At 40.5% G+C, this 24,077-nt stretch overlaps 1 protein-coding gene across 3 annotated transcripts in view; it reads right to left on the bottom strand.

The window, feature by feature from the left end:
* Nucleotides 1-23,074, bottom strand: part of UBP1 (upstream binding protein 1) — a 70,379-nt gene extending 47,305 nt beyond the window's left edge. The window contains exons 1-3 of one of the 3 annotated variants that reach the window (XM_032647947.1): nucleotides 22,958-23,074; nucleotides 22,260-22,451; nucleotides 6,268-6,419 (exon numbers count right to left, since the gene is read on the bottom strand). In XM_032647947.1, coding sequence (XP_032503838.1) covers nucleotides 6,268-6,419; nucleotides 22,260-22,372 — 265 coding nt within the window. In that variant the 5' untranslated portion in view covers nucleotides 22,373-22,451; nucleotides 22,958-23,074. Of the gene's footprint in view, nucleotides 1-6,267; nucleotides 6,420-22,259; nucleotides 22,673-22,836; nucleotides 22,899-22,957 lie in introns of those variants that run through there. The other 2 variants (XM_032647946.1, XM_032647948.1) reach the window with 2 other exon arrangements.
* Nucleotides 23,075-24,077: the final 1,003 nt, after the last annotated feature.

The raw sequence follows: 24,077 nt of genomic DNA, 5'->3' as shown, positions 1-24,077 counted from the left end.
TCAACAACAGGAAAAGAAATGAGAAAGAAAAGATTAAACGGAGACTACACAACATGCTACTAAAAAAACAATGGGTCAACGAGGAAATTAAAAAGATACCTTGAGACAAACAACAATGAAAACACAACCATATAAAATCTATGGGATGCAGCAAAAGCAGCTCTAGAGGGAAGTTCACATCAATACAGGCCTTCCTCAAGAAACAAGAAAAATCTCAAATAAATAACCTAACCTACTACCTAAAAGAATTAGAAAAAAGAAGAACAAACAAAACCTGAAGTCAGCAGAAGGAAGCAAATAATCAAGATCAGTGAGGAAATAAATTAAACAGAGACTAAAAAATAGAAAAGAAAAACAATCACTAAAACCAAAAGATGGTTCCTTGAAAGGGTAAACAAAATTGACAAACCTTTGGCCAGGCTCAACAAGAAGAAAAGAGAACCCAAATAAACAAAATAACAAATGAAAAAGGAGAAATCTCAACTGGTACCACAGAAATACAAAAAGAATAAGAGAATACTATGAACAATTATATGCCAAAAAATTTGACAACCTAGAAGAAATGGACAACTTTCTAGAAACATACAGCCCATGAAAACTGAATCAAGAAGAAACAGATAATGTGAACACACTGATCACTAGAAGTGAAATAGAAACTGTAATAAAAAAACTTCCTACAAACAAAAGTCCAGGACCAGTTGGCTTCACAGGTGAATTCTACCAAACATACAAAAAAGAACTTATACTGATTCTTCTCAAACTCTTGCAAAGACTGAAGAGGAGGGAACACTCCCAAAGACATTTTATGAAGCTACCATCACTCTGATACCAAAACCAGACAAAGATACCACCAAAAAGAAAATTACAGGCCAATGTCTTTGATGAATATAGATGCAAAAATTCTCAACAAAACATTAGCAAACCGAATCCAACAACACATAAAAAAGATCATACACCACGATGAAGTGGGATTCATCCCAAGTTCACAAGAATGGTCCAACATATGCAAATGAAACAGTGTAATACAGTACATTAACAAAAGAAAAGTCAAAAACCACGTGATCATCTCAAAAGATGCTGAAAGAGCATTTGACAAAATTCAACATCCATTCATGATAAAAAACTCTTACCAAAGTGGGTATAGAATGAACATATCTCAACACAATAAAAGCCATTTATGACAAACCCACAGCCAATACAGTACTCAATGGTGAAAAGCTGTAAGACTTCCTGTGAAAATCTGCAACAAGACAAGGATACCCCAGGACTTGCCTGGCTGTCCAGTGGTTAAGACTCTGCGCTTCCAACACAGGGGGTGTGGGTTCGATTGCTGGTTGCGGAACAAAGATCCCACACACCACACAGCGTGGCCAAAAACATAAAAAATTTTTAAAAATTAAAAAAAACACTCAAGGATACTCAATCTCACCACTTCTATTCAACATAGTACTGGAAGTCCTGGCCATAGGATTCAGACAAGAAAACGAAATAAAAGGTATCCAGATTGGAAGGGAAGAGGTAAAATTGTCACTATATGCAGATGACATGATACTATGCAGAGAACCCTAAGGATTCCACACAAAAACTACCAGACCTAATAAATGAATCCAGCAAAGTAGCTGGATACAAGAGTAACATTCAGAAATCGGTTACATTTCTTTACACTAACAATGAAATACCAGAAAGGAATGTAAAAAAACAGTACCTTTTAAAATTGCACCAAAAAACAACGTAGGAATAAATTTAACCAAGGAGGTAGGTGAAAGACTTATACACTGAGAACTATAAAAGAGTAATAAAGGAAATTATATCCCATGGTCTTGGACTGGAAGAATTAATACTGTTAAAATGACCATACTACCCAAAGCAATCTACAGATTTAATGTAATCCCTATCAAATTACCCATGACATCTTTCACAGAACTAGAACAAATAATCCAAAAATCTGTATGGAACCATAAAAGACCCAGAATTGCCAAAGCAATCCTGAGGAAAAAAAAAAAAAAAGCAGGAGGCATAACTCTCCCAGACTTCAGAATACTACAAAGCTACAGTAATCAAAACAATGTGGAATTGGTACAAAAACAGACATATGGATCAATGGTACAGAATAGAGAGCCCAGAAATAAATCCACACACCTATGGCCAATTAACCTTTGACAAAGGAGGCAGGAATATAAAATGGGAAAAAGACAGTCTCTTCAGCAAGTGGTGCTGGGCAAGTTGGACAGCTGCATGTAAATCAATGAAGTTAGAAAACACCCATACACCATGCACAAAAATAAACTCAAAATGGTTTAAAGACTTAAACATATGACACCATAAAACTCCTAGGAGAGAGCATATGCAAAACATTCTCTGACATAAATTGTACCAATGTTTTCTTAGGTCAGTCTCCCAAGGCAATAGAAATAAAAATTTAAAAATGGGATCTAATCAAGCTTACAAGACTTTTCATAGCAAAGGAAACTATTTTTTAAAAAAAACCATAATCTATGGAACAGGAGAAAATATTTGCAAATGGTGTGATGCCACAAGGGCTGAATCTCCAAAATACACAAACAGCTCATACAATGCTACAACAAAAAAACAAACAACCCAAACGAAAAATGGGCATAAGACCTTAATAGACATTTCTCCAAAGAAGACATACAGATGACCAGTAGGCACATGAAAATATGCTCAATGTCACTAATTATTAGAGAAATGCAAATCAAAACTTCCATCAGGTGTCACCTCACACAGGTCAGAATGGCCATCATTAAAAAGTCTACAAACAACAAATGCTGGAGAGGGTGTGAAGAAAAGGAAACCCTCCTACACTCTTGGTGGGAACGTAAGCTGGTGCAGCCACTATGGAAAACAGTATGGAGGTTCATCAGAAAACTAAAAATAGAACTACCATGTGATCCAGCAATCCCACTCCTGGGCATATATCCAGACAAAACTATAATTCAAAAGATAAGGCACCCCTATGTTCATAGCAGCACTATTCATAATAGCCAAGACATGGAAACAACCTAAATGTCCACCAACAGATGAATGGATAAAGAAGACGTGGTAAATATATAAAATGGAATACTACTCAGCCATAAAAAAACAAAATAATGCCATTGGCAGCTACATGGATGCAACTAGAGATTTTCATACTAAGTGAAGTGAGTCAGAAAGAGAAAGACAAATCTATCACTTATATGTGGAATCTAAAATATGGCACAAATGAACTTATCTACAAAACAGAAACAGACTCACAGACACAGAGATCAGATTTGTGGTTGCCAAGGTGGGAGAGGGGAAGGGAGAGGGATGGATTTGGAGTCTGGGGTTGGTAGATGCAAACTATTACATTTAGAATGGATAAACAAGAAGGTCCTACTGTATAGCACAGAGAACTATATCCAATCTCTTGGGATAAATCATAATGGAAAAGAGTATGATAAAAGAATGTATATATGTGTATAACTGAGTCACTTTGCTGTACAACAGAGACTGGCACAATATTGTAAATCAACTATACTTCAATTTTAAAAAAAAAAAGACACTTTGCTAAGTCCAGACCTTTGTTAACTTATCAGTTTAAAAGAGGTGGGGTGGGACTTCCCTGGTGGTGCAGTGGTTGAGAGTCCGCCTGCTGATGCAAGGGACACGGGTTCATGCCCCGGTCCAGGAAGATCCCACATGCCGCGGAGCGGCTGGGCCCGTGAACCATGGCCACCGAGCCTGTGCGTCCGGAGCCTGTGCTCCGCAACGGGAGAGGCCACAACAGTGAGAGGCCTGCATACCACAAAAAAATAAAAATAAAAAAATAAAAGAGGTGGGGTGAAAGACACTCCAGCAACATTTCAATCAGGTTCAAACTTAGCCTGAATCTAGGAAAAGCTATGGATCCTCTCTTTAGAAAAATATACATTCATTAAAAATTTGAAAATGATTTAGGGGATTCACAAAAAATCTTGGGTTCAGAACCTTTTGTCAAAATATAATGCTAGGAGATAAATGCTAGGAGAGAAACCTGTGAAAGAACTGATATTCATGTAAGTTTAAAGTATTATAATTTCTTTTTAAAAAGTGTATATAAAAGTAGAATTTCTCTATGGTTAGTCAAATGCGTTTTTAATGATTATTCAAATATATGTTTTCAAAAATGCAGCCTGTATATGCAGTTCACTTTTCAACTTTTTTTTCCTTAAAAGCCTGGGAGAAATTAAGAGGTAAATTAACACAATTCTACAACCAAGAACATACTCATCATTAATATTGCAGGGAGCATAGTCACATGCCAGTAAATCACTTGCACTTATTATACTGATTACCATAAACGTGGGTGTCAGCTGAGAAGGGGATACAAGGGAGCCTGCCAGGGTACTGGAAATACTGGACATAGGTAGTATTTTCAAGGGAATGATCTGTGTAAAAATTCATTGAGCTGTACACTTAAGACTTGTGGGGAATCCCATGGTGGTCCAGAGATTAGGGATCCATGTTTCCACTGCAGGAGCCTCAGGTTAGATTCCTGGTTGGGGAACTAAGAGTCCACATGCCGGGCGGTGTGGGAAAAAAAAAAAAGACTTGTGCACACTACTGTAGATATTCAGTAACTATTTTTTAAAATTTAAGCTTGACCAAACTGACATTGAGCAAGTCTATCAACTGCTCTAAGCTTCCGTTTTTAAAATCTGTAATGGATCAATAACACTTCTCAGGTTATTGTGGGAAGTGAGACAACATACATATAGTATTTAGTACACTGCTTCATACACAGTCAGCACTCTGTGAATGTAGGTCTAATACATTATCACTATAGATGGTGGACTGCAATTTTTATCAATGTGAGATGTCTTTATCCAGTTTAACAATAACAGTGGTAAGTTATGGATATTCCCCCAGGCCAACAGACAGACATATCCAATGTTCTTTAAACAGAGGGGGGTATATGCACATGCTCATTCATCCCATGGTATACATGTAACTTATTCAACTATTCCCTAAGTAAGAGAAATTCTGGTTATTTCCTTTTTTTGTCATTAGAAATAAAGCTACACTGAATATTGTAGCCTTACCTCTACACTGCTTCTTCTGATACTTTTATAGCTAAAACAGATTACCATAGAGACTCTTAAGTTTCAGATTTGAAAGAACCTTAAGTCTCAAATTGAATGCCTACCCAAACAAATCCTAAAATAATATTAACAACAAAATTAGAGTGTTGCCATAGGCTACAAATTAGAATTACCTGAAGTAAAACCTCATAAATTCTAAATTAATATGTTAAACGAAAAGTTAGAAGCTATTCTTCCATATTTTGAAATAATCACTAGTAAGTAGTCTAAAATCTATAGTTCCTTCCAAAAGTTTGAGGAATTAAAGAGTCTATTTAATGACAGAAAAATAATCAGAATATACTCCTAAGTGAACAGATGTTAATTCCCATTTTGTTGAAATAAAATAAATATACAGACAAGGAAACACACCTAGGATGTTAACTGGTTCTCCTGAGGGGTATGTAATTGAAGTCCACTTTCAGCTTTATCCCTTGACATATTCCCCAATTTTTCTACTAAGTATATACTATTTTTATAACAATAAACACGTTCAATTCTTTTTAAAAATAAGAGTCCAACATGCTTTCAGTATAGGTCTCCAACAAATGAATTCCTGCATAACTAAGTACTTTTGTTTACATTGGTAAGTCACATTGGCCAGTGCCCAAACTGCTGAGAGCACCTCAAAAAAAATCCTTTCCTCTTTCCAACTGTATATCCTACCCTCACATCTCCGTTTTCCATTCTGCCCACTCTCGCTTTCATTATCACCGTAACATAGTATTCTCATTACGTGTAGACAAGATTTGACGCAGTTTACTTTAGCCACAGACTCCACCTTGCTGGACTCTATTACCAGCACAAACCTGCTTCGTTCCTGAGACCAAGTCCCTTGCTAGCTGGACTTCTGATTCATTCTCAAGTTCCACACTGAAACCATGTTCCTAAAAATAGCTGACATCCTTTATTACCTGCTCCTCCTTTGGATTTTGTCTAAAGAAATCCTGTAATAAATCTTGTTCCACAGACCCTCTTTGTGCAAATAAGTTTCCACAAACAATTGCTTTGTTGGCTCACACTAAAATTCCTACAATTTTACAACTAAAGTTGTAAAAATTGAGAAAAAGAATCTAATTTTCAATTATTACCATTAATCTAGGCTGCAATGCCAAAGCCCTACTTCAGATTTTTGTGAACTCTTAAAGTGTGATGCAGCCGTACCAACCTTGGTTCAAGTACGTGAGCGTTTCATCGTGCAGCTTCACAGCTGGTGACGTTGCTGCACACATCACATACTGGAAGGGTGGGTGTTTGGCTTCGTCATCCAATGGAAGGCTGGAATCTTCCTGCTTGAAAATTGGCAATGCCAAGACATCGCTGAAAAGCAAAAAAAAAAAAAAAAAAATCAACACTGACCTTATTCTGTGTTTAAAACATTTAAAAACATAAAAATATTTAGGGGTAGTTTCTTTTAAGATCAGATATGATATGTAGAATAAAAAAACTATTAATGCTAATCTGGCTCCCCCAAAAGATAGTTTTAATAAACCATACCTCTAGTGTGAGTTGGGGGGGGTGCCTACGATTAGGCAGAACATTAAAATAAGAAATATTTAATAGTTAAGTCCAAACTACTGACAAAGAGATCACGCTAATAATACATATGGTACAAAAAAAAAAAGTTATGTGAAAAAAATTAGTTAAAAACTTTAAACTCATTTCTATTAAAAAATAAATAAAAGCAAGAGTACATAGCCACCTGTTTTGAAAGGTAGGTCACACTGGTACCATAAAATCACAAAGAAGCATTTGATTAAATGGTATTTTACAAAAAGTTCCTTGCTGGTCCCAGCTAAATGCTGAGAGCATAATGCTTCATACTTAGTCTACAACAATGGCTTCTTCTGAGAAGCAAACAGTAGCAGTAGAAACAGCTGCTATTTTTCTCCCCAAGAATAACTTGGGTCATTGATCGGGAGGGGGATGGGGGGTCTTCTGGGGTACTGTCTATATTCTGTTAACTTTGGTGGTTAAACACACATGGATGTGTCTGGTTTGCCTTTAAAAAAAAAAAGGAGCTGAGGTATAATTTACATACCACAAAATTCACCCTTTTAAAGTGTGTAATTCAGTGTTTTTTAAAATATATTCACAGAGTTGTACAGTCTTCACCACTATCTAATTCCAGAACATTTTCAGCACCTCAGATAGAAATCTCATACCCTTAGCAGTCACTCCCTACCCCCCAACCCTGGCAACCACTGATTTGCTTTGTCTCTATGGATTTGCCTATTCTGGATATTTAATGCAAAAAGAATCATGTGGCCTTTTGTGACTTGCTTCTTTTAGTATGCTTTCAAGTCCATTCATGTTGTAGCATGTATCAGTACTTCATTCCTTTTTAAGGCTGAATGATATTCCATTGTATGAATATACCACATTCTGTTTATCCATCATTGGATGGTGGACCTTTGGCTTGTTTCCATTTTTTTGATTATGAATAATGCTGCTATGAACACTTGCATGTATTTTTGTGTAGACATGTTTAATTCCCTTGGATATATACCTAGAAGTAGAATTGTTGGGTCATATGGTAACTCTTTACCTTGTTGAGAAACTGCCAAACTGTTTTACAAAGTGACTGCGCCATTTTACATTCCCACCATTAACATATGAAGGGTGGGTATTTCTTTTTTTGAGATAATTCACTGAGCTGTACATTTATATCTCGATGGTTTTTCTACATCCATTCCTCAATAAAAGGTAAAACAGCAAAATATCCAAATGAATAACTACTATAACAACAAGAATAGCAAAGGCTTGTCTGAATTGTTTATTTCTTCTTACAAGCTGTTAACTGACTCAGATATCTGGCTACCCGATTTTAATTAAATTCAATTTAAAAGCAAAATGTGGAAATAAATGAAATGAAAGGGAAACCCTGCATTCCCTCCTCCCACATACATTTCTATTAAAGCACCAGACTGATTAGTCAGGGACTCAATTACCCACTAATTCTCCTTCTCCTTTATTTATACCTAGGAACTGTCAAAACACTCCTAAGTCAAAAATATAACTGAGGAACACATAGTCAGGAATGGTCCCCAGCCTTCCTCCAGGACAGGGATAAAAAACCTTGGAGCAGATATAAAAACTTTTCAGGAAACTTACAAATGGTACTTTAAGATTCAGAGCAGCTCTCTTTATTAAAAACAACCACAGCAGTGAAAGTGGCTCCATGGTAGATGAAAATACATATTCTATGTCATATATATGTAAGCGTTTCAAGTTCTCTTCGTGAGAGAATTCCCTGGCGGTCCAGTGGTTAGGACTCCATGCTCTCACTGCTGAGGGCCTGGGTTCAATCCCTGGTCGGGGAACTAAAAGCCCACAAGCGACATGGTGCAGCCAAAAAAAAAAAAGTTCTCTTGGTGAGAAAGAAATAAAAAATGAGATGAGAGCTATAACTCAGATGCATTTAGTTAATTATACTAAAAAGTGACATGGAGAATAATTTTAAGATCTTAACACTAACTGCTTGGGTTGATCATTACATACAGGTCATCAAAATAAGACATCAGACTGCATAAGAATGGGTATTTGTAAGTAAACTGTTACAAATAGTAAATAAAATTTTATTTGCTTCAGATTCTATAAGGCAACCACCATTTTATTCACTTGGTTATAGGCTACTATGCTCATGGTAGGTGCTAAAAGACTCTTGAATAAACTTAACATATAAACACATAGAGATCATTTGTTAATGAAATCCCAATTAATTTTTTACTTAATTAGAAAGAAAATGCATTCTAACCAACACAGCAGCCAGAGAAAGCCTCTTCAAACAGAATTCAGATCATTTCATTCCTCTGAACTCTCCCCATCAGCTCACTTTCGAAACCAGGGTCCCTACAAGGTCCGACAAGGCCCTACTCAATCTGCTCTTCTTTCCTTTTCACAGTCTCTCTGCTTCAGCCAGACTCCTTCCCTGCCTTTTCCAGGGCCTCTCTGCATTGGCCCCTCTTCTGCTTGATGTCCTACTGGCTCATTTCATTCAAATGTCACCTTTCCAGTGACAACTGTAATCTTCCCATCTGTACTCCCAGTTTCCCCTTTCCTGCTCTATCCACAAAGCGTTTCATTTTCCAACAGTATACGAGACTTAAATTTGTAACCTCCATAAGTATATAACCACCCTCCAAATTGATTTCTCTTCACTGACTAAATCCAGCATCTAGCACAAAGAAGGAGCTCAAATATCTGTTAAATTGATGAATGAATTGTAGCACTGGTAATCAATTATTACTAAAAGGAAAAACTAGGTCTCCAGATAATTTGTCATAATTTCTACCAGGCTGAACCATAGGAATTTCTGGTATTCACCTGATTTTGTCATCTCATATCCCAGACAGGTAGGCCACCCAGGGATCTGACAAGCAGATGAAAAGACTCAAGGCTTTGAATTATTCCAAGTAATTCTGAAATGCAAGTATCCAAAAATAACCAGGCACACAAAGACAACACGACTTTAGGAGCAAGAACCAAGAGAAGACTCTGTCTGTTGGTATTCATTTCTTTTCTGCCTTTGTTGCAGAGGGTTAGAGGCCTGAAAACTACATATACAAGACTTCTTGCCAGCTGGAATCTTCCTAGGTTGCTCCAAAGGGAAGAAGCACTGGTGGGAAATTAAAAGGGAGTGGGAAAGAGCAGAAGAGGCAACCATAGCTGCAGGAGCACTCAGGGCATCAGCAGCCATGCCTCCCGCAGCCAACTCTCCTCCCTGAACCCTTCTAGCACCTTTGCAATCAAATACTTCACTAAATCCTTCTCTGCTTGAAACATCTCAGTGTTCTCTCTTTTCCTGATTGGACATAGACCAAACCCACTGAAGACTTCAAGATGCCAGAATTACTGTACCCGTATGATAAAATTAAGCTTACTCTGTTGAAAGAAATAAAAGATAAGCCTGAAAAGATCTGCAAGGAACAGGAAATTTCAAGGGACAGCAAACCTGTAAAGGAACAAATAGAATTTTGAGAACCGGAAGATAAAATTGCTAAAATTAAGAACTCACATTTAATAACAGCTCACACAGAAATGAAGATACATAAGGAATCTGGAATATAGGTAAAAGAAGTTATCCAGAAGGCAGCATGGAGAGCAAAATGATAGAAAATGCAGAAGAGATGTTAAAAAAGAAAAGACAAAGTGAGAAGATTTTACATTGAAGTCTCAGAAAAGAATGGGGTAGAGGCAATATTTGAGATAAAGGCTAATAAGCCAATTCCAGAATTGATGAAATACACTAACTCACTGATTCAAGAACCCCAAATAACTAAAGAAACATAAATAATTTTAAAAACCACACCTAAATACACCAAGAAAAACTTATAAGCCAGTAGAGTCATGTGGAAGTTCAATTTTCTCAGTAAAGTACCAAGTATGGAAATCAACTGAAAGTAGGCCCTAGGAGGAAGAGTTGTGGGTCTGAGATGGAGCCACCCCATCCATACGGAGAGCTGGAAAGGAAATGGACTGGAGAGGGAATGGACAAGGGCACTGAGGTGAGACCACTGAGCAGCAAAACGATGCACTTGAGAGCTGAGGTCATGCACTTCCAGTGAGGCCCAATCAGTGCTTTCCTAGAGCCACATTCAGCTACCTAAGAGGTGAAGAATCAGATTTAATCAGGGTTATAGTTTTATTAAAATAAAAAATAGGAGAGGGGCTTCCCTGGTGGCGCAGTGGTTGAGAGTCCACCTGCCGATGCAGGGGACATGGGTTCGTGCCCCGGTCCGGGAAGATCCCACATGCTGCGGAGCGGCTAGGCCCGTGAGCCATGGCCGCTGAGCCTGCGCGTCCGGAGCCTGTGCTCCGCAACGGGAGAGGCCACAACAGTGAGAGGCCCGTGTACTGCAAAAAAAAAAAAAAAAAAATAGGAGAGGGGAATAAAGCAAGAGGGGGGCAAGGGAGACAAAGGTATATGCAAAAAGTAATTACAATGATTGACCAGGGAAACTTAAACTGGCTGGGGAAGAAAACAGGAGTTCAAGAGGGTAAGGAGCAGTGAACTGAGAGCAGCATCAGTGACTGTAGATCTTAATGGGTTCAGTGATGGCAGGAGGAGGGTAATGAGGTAGTGAGTGAAGGGCAGGGGGCAGCAGGTGAACTCTGAATTTGAGATTACAGGTCGGCTGCATGACTGGTACTGCCAAGGTCTAACCTATGACCATAGGATTGAGTAGCTGAGATCATGTCATTATAAGAAAGATAATCAAGGAACAGAAGTGTCAGGTTACTGGAAGTCCCATTTAAATATCTTTTGAAATCACCAAGAATTAAGACAGTAGTAGTGGGGCTTCCTTGGTAGTGCAGTGGTTGGGAATCCACCTGCCAATACAGGGGAAGGGGTTCAAGCCCTGGTCCAGGAAGATCCCACATGCCACGGAGCAACTAAGCCCGTGTGCCACAACTACTGAGCCTGCACTCTAGAGCTCACGAGCCACAGCTACTGAGCCCATGAGCCACAACTACTGAAGCCCACGTGCCTAGAGCCCGTGCTCCGCAACAAGAGAAGCCACTGCAATGAGAGGCCTGCACACTGCAACAAAGAGTAGCCCCCTGCTTGCCGCAACTAGAGAAAACCCACGCACAGCAATAAAGACCCAGTGCAGCCAAAAATAAAATAAATAAATTTTTAAAAAATCTGGAACTTCTCCTACTCCTGACAAACAAGAATCAAGTGCACAAAAGGACTGGTCCAGTGTGCCCTAAAAAATGAGATACACGTCTAGGAGAGACTGATCAAAAAGAGAAGGCACTGATCAGTATGAGTAAAAAAGATATAACTAACAATATAAAAACTAATAAGATGAGAATATTAACAACTTTATGCCAACATATTTGAAAATATGGATAAGATGAACAACTCCCTAGGAAAAAACACCAAAGCTTTCTTCAAGACTTAAAAAGCAGGACTTCCCTGGTGGCTCAGTGGTTAAGAATCCACCTGCCAATGCAGGGGACACGGGTTCTATCTCTGGCCCTGGAAGATCCTACATGCCGCGAAGCAACTAAGCCTGCGTGCCCCAACTACTTACCCTGTGCTCTAGAGCCCACATGCTACAACTACTGAGCCCGCGTGCCGCAGCCACCGAAGCCCACGTGCCTAGAGCCCGTGCTCTGCAGCAAGAGAAGCCACCACAATGAGAAGCCCATGCACCGCAATGAAGAGTATCTCCCACTCACCGCAACTAGAGAAAGCCAGCGTGCAGCAACGCAGACCCAAAGCAGCCAAAAAAAAAAAACACATAAAAAGCTTTAAAAAATAATCCTACAGAGACTGATATTGTGGTTAATATTCCCCCAGAGTAAACTTTCACAGGCGAGTTCTAGCGAACTTTCAATGGCAGCTCTTACACAAACCCTTCAACAGAACAAAAGCAGAGGAAATACTTCTAATTCATTTTATGAAGCCTGTGCTCTGCAACGGGAGAAGCCACAGCAGTGAGAGGCCCGCGTACCGCAAAAAAAAAAAAAGTTTAGGTCATAAAGAGAAAGCTCTCCTGCTCACTTGAAGCTGATACAGCCTTAATGTTTTTTTAAAAGGACAGGAGAACCAAAAAAAAGAAAAGAAAAAAAAAGAAAATTGAGGACCAATCTCAGCTATAAACAGAGACAACCTATTTATGAAATTTTGGAAGCATTCTCTAATCAGTAAGAAGACTGAAGATTCAAGTTCTTAGTGCTTCTAAACAACACTGCAGTGAAGGCTAGACCACACACTAAGGCAAGAAAATGGAATGTAAAGATTACACAGGAAGTGGGACTTCCCTGGTGGTCCAGTGGTTAAGAATCCATCTTGCAACGCAGGGGACACTGGTTCGATCCCTGGCCGGGGAACTAAGATCCCACATGCCACAGCACAACTAAGCCCGTTCACTGCAATTACTAAGCCCACGTGCCGCAACTACAGAGCCCACATACCACAGCTAGAGAGAAGCCCGCTCCCTGCAAAGAGGAGCCCGTGCACCACAACTAAGACCCGACGCAGCCAAAAACTAAATGTTAAAAAAAAAAAAGATTACACAGGAAGAAATAAATCTATAATTATTTAAAGATATCAACTAGGAAATCTGAGATCCTACAAATTATTAGAACTAATAAGTTCAGCAAGGTCCTGAAGAGAAGAAAAAGAGAATAAAAAAAGCGACAAGAAAAAAAAAATAAATTATATATATAGCATTCCCAACTGATTTTTCTCCTATCCAGAAAGATTATTTTCTTCTACTTTGAGAAGACTTCTCAGTTATTCATTGGTGGGCAGCAAAGGGTACAATGGGAAGAAGTGGAGGTCAGATCCCAACTCTGGAGCTTCAAATCCCAGCTCTGCCCTTTGTTGAGTGACACCGGGACTCTCTGAACTCTAGTTTGTTTTTAATTTAATAGAAAATATTTTAAGTATCCAAACTCTAGGCACACATTAGACTAGAGATTCTCAAAGTGTGGTCTGTGGAATCCTGGGGAACCTGAGATTTTCAAGGGTTCAGGAGGTCAAACCTATTCTCAGAATAACACTGAACCATTATTTGCCTTTCTCACTCAGTTGACATTTGCACAAAACCGATGGTGGTTAAAACTGCAGGTGCCTTGGCATGAATCAAGGCAGTGGCACCAAGCTACACTAGCAGTCATTGTATAAAAAGTATTAATTTTATTAAATATTGGTCCTTGGGTAGGTATAAGGTATTTCTGCTGCACATCTAAGTGCAATGGTTGTCTCAAGGAAAAGTTTTTTATGAAATTATGATCTGTGAGCTGATCTAGCAGCTTCTCTCACAGAATATCATTTTTACTTGAAATAAATATTGACAAACTATGATTATTCATACCTGAGTAACTGACAGAAATTTCCTCAAAAATGAATAAAGCGAGCCTATCACTTCAAGGAAAACAACTGTGATTGCATTTGTTACCAATGATAAAATCTGCACCCTCCACCATGTACTTTCTCTGATGGGACAGTGGTGATACTAAGGAATATGATTTTTTGATACTGCATAGAAAAAAATGTCAACATTTAGAAGATCTGCATAATTCAAGAAATCATTATTTTCCAAATGACCAATGCATGCATATTTCAAAATTACTCAGGGTAAGAGACCCAATCAAAGTTCAAAACAGACAAATTGATTCTAATGTAACAGTACAAAAAGTACATTGATACAGTTTCAGAGTCCACATTGTAACTTTAAGAAACTACCACTTTTCAAGTGCTGGTATAGTATCAGAGGACTTTCCAAAATGGTCTGAAAGGGCTATTAAAATAATCTCCCCTTTTCCAAACACATATCTACGTGAGGCTGGATTTTCTTCATATATGTCAACCAAAACAATATATTCCGATAGCAGATAAGAGAATCCATCTGCTTTTCTACACCAAATATTAAAGAAGTTTGCTTAGAGGAAAACATAGGCAGAACACTCAATGACAAATCACAGCAAGATCCTTTTTGACCCACCTCCTAGAGAAATGGAAATTAAAAAAAAAAAAAAAATCGGACCTAATGAAACTTAAAAGCTTTTGCACAGCAAAGGAAACCATACACAAGACGAAACGACAACCCTCAGAATGGGAGAAAATATTTGCAAATGAAGCAACTGACAAAGGATGTATCTCCAAAACTTACAAGCAGTTTATGCAGCTCAATATTAAAAAAAAAAACAACCCAATCCAAAAATGGGCAGAAGACATAAACAGACATTTCTCCAAAGAAGATAATACAGATTGCCAAAAAACACATGAAAGAATGCTCAACGTCAATCATTAGAGAAATGCAAATCAAAACTACCACGAGGAATCACCTCACACCAGTCAGAATGGCCATCAACAAAAAAATCTACAAACAATAAATGTTGGAGGGGGTGTGGAGAAAAGGGAACACTCTTGCACTGTTGGTGGGAACGTAAATTGATACAGCCACTATGGAGAACAGTATGGAGGTTCCTTAAAAAAAACTAAAAACAGAACTACCATACGACCCAGCAATCCCACTGCTGGGCATATACCCTGAGAAAACCATAATTCAAAAAGAGTCATGTACCACAATGTTCATTACAGCTCTATTTACAATAGCCAGGACATGGAAGCAACTGAAGTGTCCATCAACAGATGAATGGATAAAGAAGATGTGGCATATATATACAATGGAATATTACTCAGCCATAAAAAGCAACGAAATTGAGTTATGTGTAGTGAGGTGGATGGACCCAGAGTCTGTCATACAGAGTGAAGTAAGTCAGAAAGAGAAAAACAAATACCGTATGCTAACACATATATATGGAATCTAAAAAAAAAAAATGGTTATGAAGAACCTAGGGGCAGGATGGGAATAAAGATGCAGACCTACTAGAGAATGGACTTGAGGACACAGGGAGGGGGAAGGGTAAGCTGGGACAAAGTGAGAGAGTGGCATGGACATATATACACTACCAAATATAAAACAGATAGCTAGTGGGAAGCAGCAGCATAGCACAGGGTGATCAGCTCAGTGCTTTGTGACCACCTAGAGGGGTGGGATAGGGAGGATGGGAGACAGGGAGACGTAAGAGGGAAGAGATATGGGGATATATGTGTATGTATAGCTGATTCACTTTGTTATAAAGCAGAAACTAACACACCATTGTAAAGCAATTATACTCCAATAAAGATGTTTTAAAAAAAAGAAATTTGCAAGTGTAAGACAATACCACTCTTCTCACAAAGTGTTTTTTTTTTTTTTTTTTTTTAACATCTTTATTGGGGTATAATTGCTTTACAATGGTGTGTTAGTTTCTGCTTTATAACAAAGTGAATCAGCTATACATATACATATGTTCCCATATGTCTTCCCTCTTGCGTCTCCCTCCCTCCCACTCTCCCCATCCCACCCTTCCAGGCTGTCACAAAGCACGAGCTAATATCCCTGTGCCTTGCGGCTGCTTCCCCCCAGCTATCTACCTTACTACGTTTGTTAGTGTGTATATGTCCATGACTCTCTCTCGCCCTGTCAAAACTCACCCCTCCCCCTCCCCATACCCTCAAGTCCGTTCTCCAGTAGGTCTGCGTCTTTATTCCTATCTTACCCCTAGGTTCTTCATGACATTTTTTTCCCTTAAATTCCATATATATGTGTTAGCATACGGTATTTGTCTTTTTCTTTCTGACTTACTTCACTCTGTATGACAGACTCTAGGTCTATCCATCTCATTACAAATAGCTCAATTTCATTTCTTTTTAAGGCTGAGTAATATTCCATTGTGTATATGTGCCACATCTTCTTTATCCATTCATCCGATGATGGGCGCTTAGGTTGTTTCCATGTCCTGGCTATTGTAAATAGAGCTGCAATGAACATTTTGGTACATGACTCTTTTTGAATTTTGGTTTTCTCAGGGTATATGCCAAGTAGTGGGATTGCTGGGTCATATGGTAATTCTATTTGTAGTTTTTTAAGGAACCTCCATACTGTTCTCCACAGTGGCTGAACCAATTCACATTCCCACCAGCAGTGCAAGAGTGTCCCCTTTTCTCCACACCCTCTCCAGCATTTATTGTTTCTAGATTTTTTGATGATGGCCATTCTGACTGGTGTGAGATGATATCTCATTGTAGTTTTGATTTGCATTTCTCTAATGATTAATGATGTTGAGCATTCTTTCATGTGTTTGTTGGCATTCTGTATATCTTCTTTGGAGAAATGTCTATTTAGGTCTTCTGCCCATTTTTGGATGGGGTTGTTTGTTTTTTTGTTATTGAGCTGCATGAGCTGCTTGTAAATTTTGGAGATTAATCCTTTGTCAGTTGCTTCATTTGCAAATGTTTTCTCCCATTCTGAGGGTTGTCTTTTGGTCTTGGTTATGGTTTCCTTTGCTGTGCAAAAGCTTTGAAGTTTCATTAGGTCCCATTTGTTTATTTTTGTTTTTATTTCCATTACTCTAGGAGGTGGGTCAGAAAGGATCTTGCTGTGATTTATGTCATAGAGTGTTCTTCCTATGTTTTCTTCTAAGAGTTTGATAGTTTCTGGCCTTACATTTAGGTCTTTAATCCATTTTGAGCTTATTTTTCACAAAGTGTTTTGTTTCCGAAAAAAGTTTTTTAATAAAATATATTTGTGGTAATATATAATGGTTTGTAATTGTTATTTCAAATGAATTAATAAAATTTAAAAGTTCTTGCTTATGAAGAGACTACAAAGGACACAGCATACCATTCTATTCAGGTAGACTGAGACAAAGTAATCTATAAATGAATGACATCAACAGTGGTCCTACTCTACTCAAAATTGTTCTGCTGGGACTTCCCTGGAGGTCCAGTGGTTAAGACTCTGCACTTCCAATGCAGGAGGCATGGGTTCAATCCTTGGTCGGGGAACTAGGATCCCACATGCTGCACAGCGTAGCCATAAAATTAAAAAATAAAATAAAATAAAAATGAGCCTTTAAAAAAATCATTCTGCTAAAATGACAGAGATCCTTTAAAAGCTAAATAGTATTCACAGGTATTCTATTGTTGCTTCCAAAAAATTTTTATGTGTTTAAAAACAACGGTTCTGACCATTACATAGCAGAAGTGTTGGAGTCATAGAGAAGGAAAGACTAAGGAATTGTTGTTGAAGGAGGTAAAGACTAAATGCAATATGGGATCCTAGATTGGAACCTGGACTAGAAAAAGGGCAATAGAGGAAAAAAACCTGTGAAATTCAAATGAATTTTGCACTTTAGGTAACAGTTCTGCACCAAGGCAGTTTTGAAGACTGTATTCTGGTTATGGAAGTAGAAGCTGGGTAAAGGGTATATGTCAACAATCTACACAATCTTTTTAACTTGTAAACATAAACTCCTAACTCAGAAAGTTTAAAACAAAAAGACTCTACTACCAAGGTTCAACACAGAAGAATTTCACAACCATGTATCAGACATGTCCCAAAGCAAGCAAAATAAATATTACAGAACTTCTTTTAAATTCAGTCACAGAACTTACAGCAAAATAAGATGAACCATCAGACGGTATTTCCACCAAAAGTAAATGTTCAAGTTGTCCTAGCAAACTAATAAGTGTCACTGTGATGAAACATATCACATTTATGAGACCGTATCAATAAACTACCAAGTTTCAAATAGCCCTGATTGAAGGGCATAAACTGTACTAAATCTTACTTAGTGCGGGGAGAGAACACCTGATTTTAAAAATTGAACACAATAAAATCTATGGACAAACAATAGGAGGTACATAAATTAGCTCAGCGAGTTCTTAGTCTACATAAAAATTATTTTTTGAATATAAGGTTTCAATACTCAGCAAATGTTTTTCCAAGGCAATCAAAGTATATTATTAGAATCTAGCCTTTACAGCAGGGGTCAGAAAGCTACAGCCCAAAGGCCAAACCCAGCTGGCCTGTTTTTGTACAATCAGGACCTAAGAATGGTTTTTACATTTTTTTAAAGGGTTGTAAACAAATAAAACAGAGTGACAGAGACCCTCTGGCCTACAAAGCCTTAAATATTTGCTATCTGGCCTTTTATAGAAAAGATTTGCCAATCCCTGCTTTAAGGTAATAACAAATATGGATACTATACTCTGAAGTATCTTTTTTTAATCAACAATTTATTAAATTCTTTCAAGATTAAACGCAGAATAAGTTTTTAAAATTTGAAATGAGAAATTTTATAGAAATTATTGCCAATTCTGGAAGCAGTCTCAGGTACCACCCTAATAAATTGTTCAAATTTCACTGATCCTGAAAATTTTCTATACTTCCAAGAAATGTCACCTACTCAAGGACATTCTGCTTTAGCATGAGACCCAAAGAAAATTATAAGCTATTAATAGCTGCATAATAAACCATATCCTTTGTCATCTTTTACTAACTTAACACTGATCAAAGTTAAAATTTTCCCATTACCTCAAAGGGTCTATAAACTGACATTTTAATCTTTCAATCAATATAGGAAATCTGTCTTCACCCCAAACCAGTTTTGATTTAGCAAATTATTTGTAAACTATGAATGTACCTCTCACTTAAGAATATGTGAAGTATACCTTTTGTTTCAAAACAGATGTATACCATAGTGAAGTTTAAGAGGGCTCAGACCAATGCCCTTTGTAAAGTAATAATTTAATATTAAAAAAGTTTTTATGCATAAAGAATTCACATTACTTTTATTTTTCAAATTACTCGTTAAATCCTGAAAGTTAACTTATTATAGATTATACATTTCATGTGAACACTTAAGATGGAAATAAATTTACCAGGTGGCCCAAAAGACCCTCCTAGGAGAGTTTTAATGAGTTTTACTTTTTCAAGTCCTTTGGTTATCTGCTCTTTACTTCACAAAACATGAATGACCCAGATTTCAAGTTACAATGGGTTTCGGCCTCCATTCAGTGAGGGGAAACTCAGTCCTCGCTTGGAATGGTGGTGCCACTGACAATCGCTTTAACAACTACAAACTTTGGTTTACACACTTACAAGAAAAGGATTGGTCTATTAGCTTTCTATGGTCTCTTCAACCATCTCTAGACTCCTGATATTGTAACTAAGATTTTAAAAAACATTAATGACCTGCCTCATTTCAAACAGAATCTGCAGCAGCCTATGCCTCACATACAAATGGGATACCAGAGTACACACAGAAGAACACAAACAGACAATGAGAATGAGTGTAGAAAAAAAAAGGGAAGCAAAGATTTTACCAGACATTAGCCTCATCATATCCCAATACTATCAGCCTACATCATTTAATGCAAATATATATTTCTAAATTGTCAGACTACTGAGAGAAACCACATGTTTCTTTCATGCTATCTTCCTTCAAAGCTGAAGAAATCATTTCCTAAAGAAGTCTTTAGAAATACCTCTTGGTTTAAGCCATACAAAAAGCAAATACAGTAAGCATACTTCCATTTGGGTTTTTTTTTTTTTTTTTTGGCCGCACTGCGTGGCAGGTGGGATCTTAGTTCCCCTACCACTCCGGCGCGGAGTCTTAACCACTGGACCTCCAGGTAAGTCCCTCAAGCATACTTCACTTTGAAAGAAAAATGGAAAGCTGCCTCCAGAGCAAATTTTTATCAAGACGTCACTTTTCCAATAATTTCAAATTTAGCGCCTAAAGTTTATTTCTTGAATTTGAGAGAACAAATGAAATAGACAAGAATCATGAGCCTTACTTCCCTGGAGCTCGGGAATGTCCCGCTTCCCCGATGCCTGAGGAAAGGAGGCCATTGCCCTTGCAGAGAGGAGGCTGGGCACTCCCCAGCTCCAGTGCCGGGCGTGGGAAGCGTAAGGGCCATCAAAGGAGGACTGCAACAGCCTAAAGCCTTCTTCAGACCTTCTTCAGATCAAGGCAATCTTGGAGTTTTCCTAAATTTGTATTTGAAATAATGGGCCTTGAATTTGCAAGAGGCAAGTACCCTCCTGGCTCCTCTTGAGGACCCAATTAAGTACAAAAAACTAAATAAGCTCCTTAAAAATGGTATTTGCCTTCAAAGACACTAGAAAATTCAGATTAAATGACACATACCATATAACCAATAACCAAAAACAATCAATGGAAAAAGTCCCCATGGAAAGTGTTGTAAAAAGACACAGAATTACAAAGATGTCAGAAAATACCTTTAAGGACAAGGTAACGAAAAGGTTTAATATCAAGATTTTCCTTCTAGACCATAAACAAAAGTTCACTAGTTGGCTGAAACACACAGAACTCGAGAAAAAAAAGTAAAAGCTCAAAATAACCCTCAGTAAGCAAAGCTCTCAGCAGCAAACCTTCACTTAACCATAATTGAGAAAAAACACTGAATCTGCCTCACCTGCCCTCTTCTGCCTTCACTGCAAGTCCAGGGTCTCAAGGAGCGGCATGGCCCTTGAGGCCCACACGTTTTCACTGTGAATCAGTGCCTCTTGTACTGCCGACTGGGGTGACCTTATGACTTTCAGTAGCTCAATTTCCTCAACACTAAGACAGTTGTTCTAGAAAATAAGCCACCTCATCCAGAGCCCTCAAGTTGCACAGCTGCAGAGAGAGGAAGTGCCAAGTTCAGGCAGACCAGCACAGACCCAATCAGGGTCAGAGACCGGCGACCTGAAGCTTTCATCCGTGTGCTTCCACACCCTAAGAAACATCTCCACTTTTCAGCTCAGAGTTTCTGTTTAAGATTTAAAAGCCAAATTATTTCAGGGAGCAGCCCCTACCATCCAAGGCCTGCTCTGACCCAGAAGTCGTTCTTCTTCAAGACTTTAATGCTCCCTGTCCTCCCCCAGAGCTGCAGTGAGAGGTATGAAAGCTACTGGGAAACTGGACAGCTCGTCAAAGACATCAGTCATTACTTTAAAGAGTCTCTTCGCAAAATCTCATTTAATTCGCATTAACGAAAAACTGACAAACCACTGAATTTTACACTTTAATCGGGTGAACGTATACTAAGTAAACTATATTTCCATAAAACTGCTAAAAAAATAAAAATACAGAGCTGCCAAACTGATAGGAAAAACCCAGTGTTCTCCAGGATAAAGGCGAGAGACTAAGTTCAGATCTGTTTCAACCTATCAAAATTTTAAAAAATGAATGGCTGCTTTAGTCTCAGACAGCTGAGACTAAACAAACTCTTGTTTGTGGTGCAATCAGTGCATCTTAAAGCCTTCTTCAAAAGGAAACAGCCTCAGAGGGTAGTCCCCCCAATGAAAAACTTCACTTTGAGACAATTAAAAAACCGAAGTTAATGTGCTTTTCCCCCCTGTGGCTACTTTCACTTATGATAATTACTATTGGAATATCAAGTGATTAAAATCTGCAACCAATAAAGACTACAATGTAGAACAGAATAGGAACTAATGCCAAAACCCTGGAGAGTGTTCTCCCAACACGAGTCCTAGCATTTCGTACACTGTATTCCAGCTCTAAGTGACTTGTAAATCACTTGCAAGGCAATGAAGTCCCTTCCCCCAACTCAAGCCATCCTAACAGCGGGGCGTATTTTACAGCAAAAATGCAGCCCTCAGGGGCGGTCCCCGGGCCAAAGCTTGCGGGGCCGCCCTCAGTCGCCGGCCCCCGCCGTGGGCAGAGGCCCGCGGGGCTCCATGGCGCGGTCAGAGGCCCAGGGTCGTGCAGGCCTTTCCCAAGGAGACAGAGGCTTCCGCCAGCCCGCCCGCCCGCCCGCCCGCGCCCGGGCACTGGTACCTCATGCTGTAGGCGCCGGCGCCCAGCTCCTGCCCGATGCCCGAGAGGCTGGCGTCGAAGTCGTGCACCAGCCCGGACTCGATCACCTCGTCCATCTTGAGCACCCAGGCCATCTTCCGGCTTCGCCGCCGCCCGGCGCGCAGCGCGGCCTCCGCGAGCGGGGCGAAGAGGCCGGAGCTCCACGGGCGCGTCCTGGGGGAGGGCGCGGGTGAAGCCTCCGGCGGCGCGGCGAGTGGTCACCAGCGGCAGCCCGGGCGGCGGCCGGGATGAGAACAGCCAGGGCCCCGCGGGCAGGGCACGGCGAACCCGGCGAACAGCTGCAGCGGGAGCGGCCGGGCCGCGGGCAGCGCCTCCCTCCCGCGGACGCCGGCCCCGCGCCTCATGCCGCCGCCGCCCACCCCCTGCGCCGCTAGCGCTGCCGCCGCCACCGCCCGCCCCGCCCCGAGGCCCCCGGCCGCATCCTCCCCAGGACCGCGCGGGGGCGGGAGCTCAGCCCGCCCGTCACCCGACCCCCGGCCTCGATCCCCGGCCCGCTGCCCGCCCGCCCCGGCTCTAGCGCCCCGCCGCCCCGGCCAACCCAGCCGACGCCGTCCCGCCGGCCCGGACGCTGGCTTCGCTACGGCTCCGGCTCCAGCTCGCTCGCCGCTTCCGCCTCCTCCAGCCCCGCCCCGGCCGCGGCCCCGCCCCCGCGCTCGCACCGGGCCAAGCCCCCCTCTCACGGGCCCGAGGTTCGCTGCACTCCCGACGCTTCACGTTGAAGCAACTGTAGGGCCATGCAGCGCGGCCCCGCCCACGCGGCAGGTTCCCAGCCGCTGCGGCCTGGCGGCCTCCCTACACACCAGCCCAGGAAGAGGCGGTGCCAAAGGGCCCCCAGTTTCCGTCCATCCAGAAAGGCGCGCTGATTGACAGGCGATCTGAACAATAACGGCAAGTGCTTCGTCGAGGCTCCCGTGAGTCTCTGTGCCCCTGTGCTAAACAACCAGTCAAGATCTTCTTCCTTTTGGGCGGGCTCGAGGACTGAATTTGCTGCCAAAAGAAAGAGTTCATTGGACCGCACTGTAGGAAGCCGCCCTAAACGCCACTTCTGGAGGTGTTTTGATCCCGTGTGGTCATTGCGGGTACTTTCTGGGTTTTGCCCACACTACAGATGGAGAGAGCGGTTGTGTTAGCCAATAGGCTCACACCCTGTCTGGAGGCTGAAAGGCCCATTGGGCAGAAAGTCTTGATTGACGTGAGTGCAAGACAATCATCACTCCCGAAGAAGGGCTCCGGAAAGTTCCCTCAACTGCTAATTCCCGTGAGTGGTTTGGCGAGCTTGAACTAAAGGAGGGGTTGGGTCGCAGGAACAGATGGCAATTACGTTGTTGTTATTGTTCTTGCTTCTGGGGTTCACTGGGCTTAGGGGATTCCCATCCAGGGCCTCTCCTATGAGTGCAGCTAAAATCATGTCAAGGGCTCCCATACTCATGTCTGATGCTTGATACTGGCTGTGGACCGGGACCTCAGTTGGGCCTGCTGGAATGCCTACACGTGGCCTTTCCATGTGGTCTTGATTTCCTCACAGCGTGGCATACGGGTTCCAACAGCTAGTGTCCCAAAAGACAGGAAGTAGCAGTTGCTAGTGTTTTAGGACAAAGATTCTTTGCTTGATCAAACTTTAATCTGCTGACCTCCTGTCCCATCTGTAAAATTCAGGTTTAGCAAGAACCCCACTAAGTCATTCTAGGAACCCTCTAGTTCCGTATCTGATTAGGTTTCTTAGCCTCCATCATCACCTAGGTCAGAGGTCCCCAGCCTCTGGGCCGCAGAGCGGTACCT

The sequence above is a fragment of the Phocoena sinus genome, chromosome 11 (assembly GCF_008692025.1).
Source record: "Phocoena sinus isolate mPhoSin1 chromosome 11, mPhoSin1.pri, whole genome shotgun sequence".
NCBI lineage: Eukaryota > Metazoa > Chordata > Mammalia > Artiodactyla > Phocoenidae > Phocoena > Phocoena sinus.
This window is presented reverse-complemented; position numbering and strand designations above follow the sequence as displayed.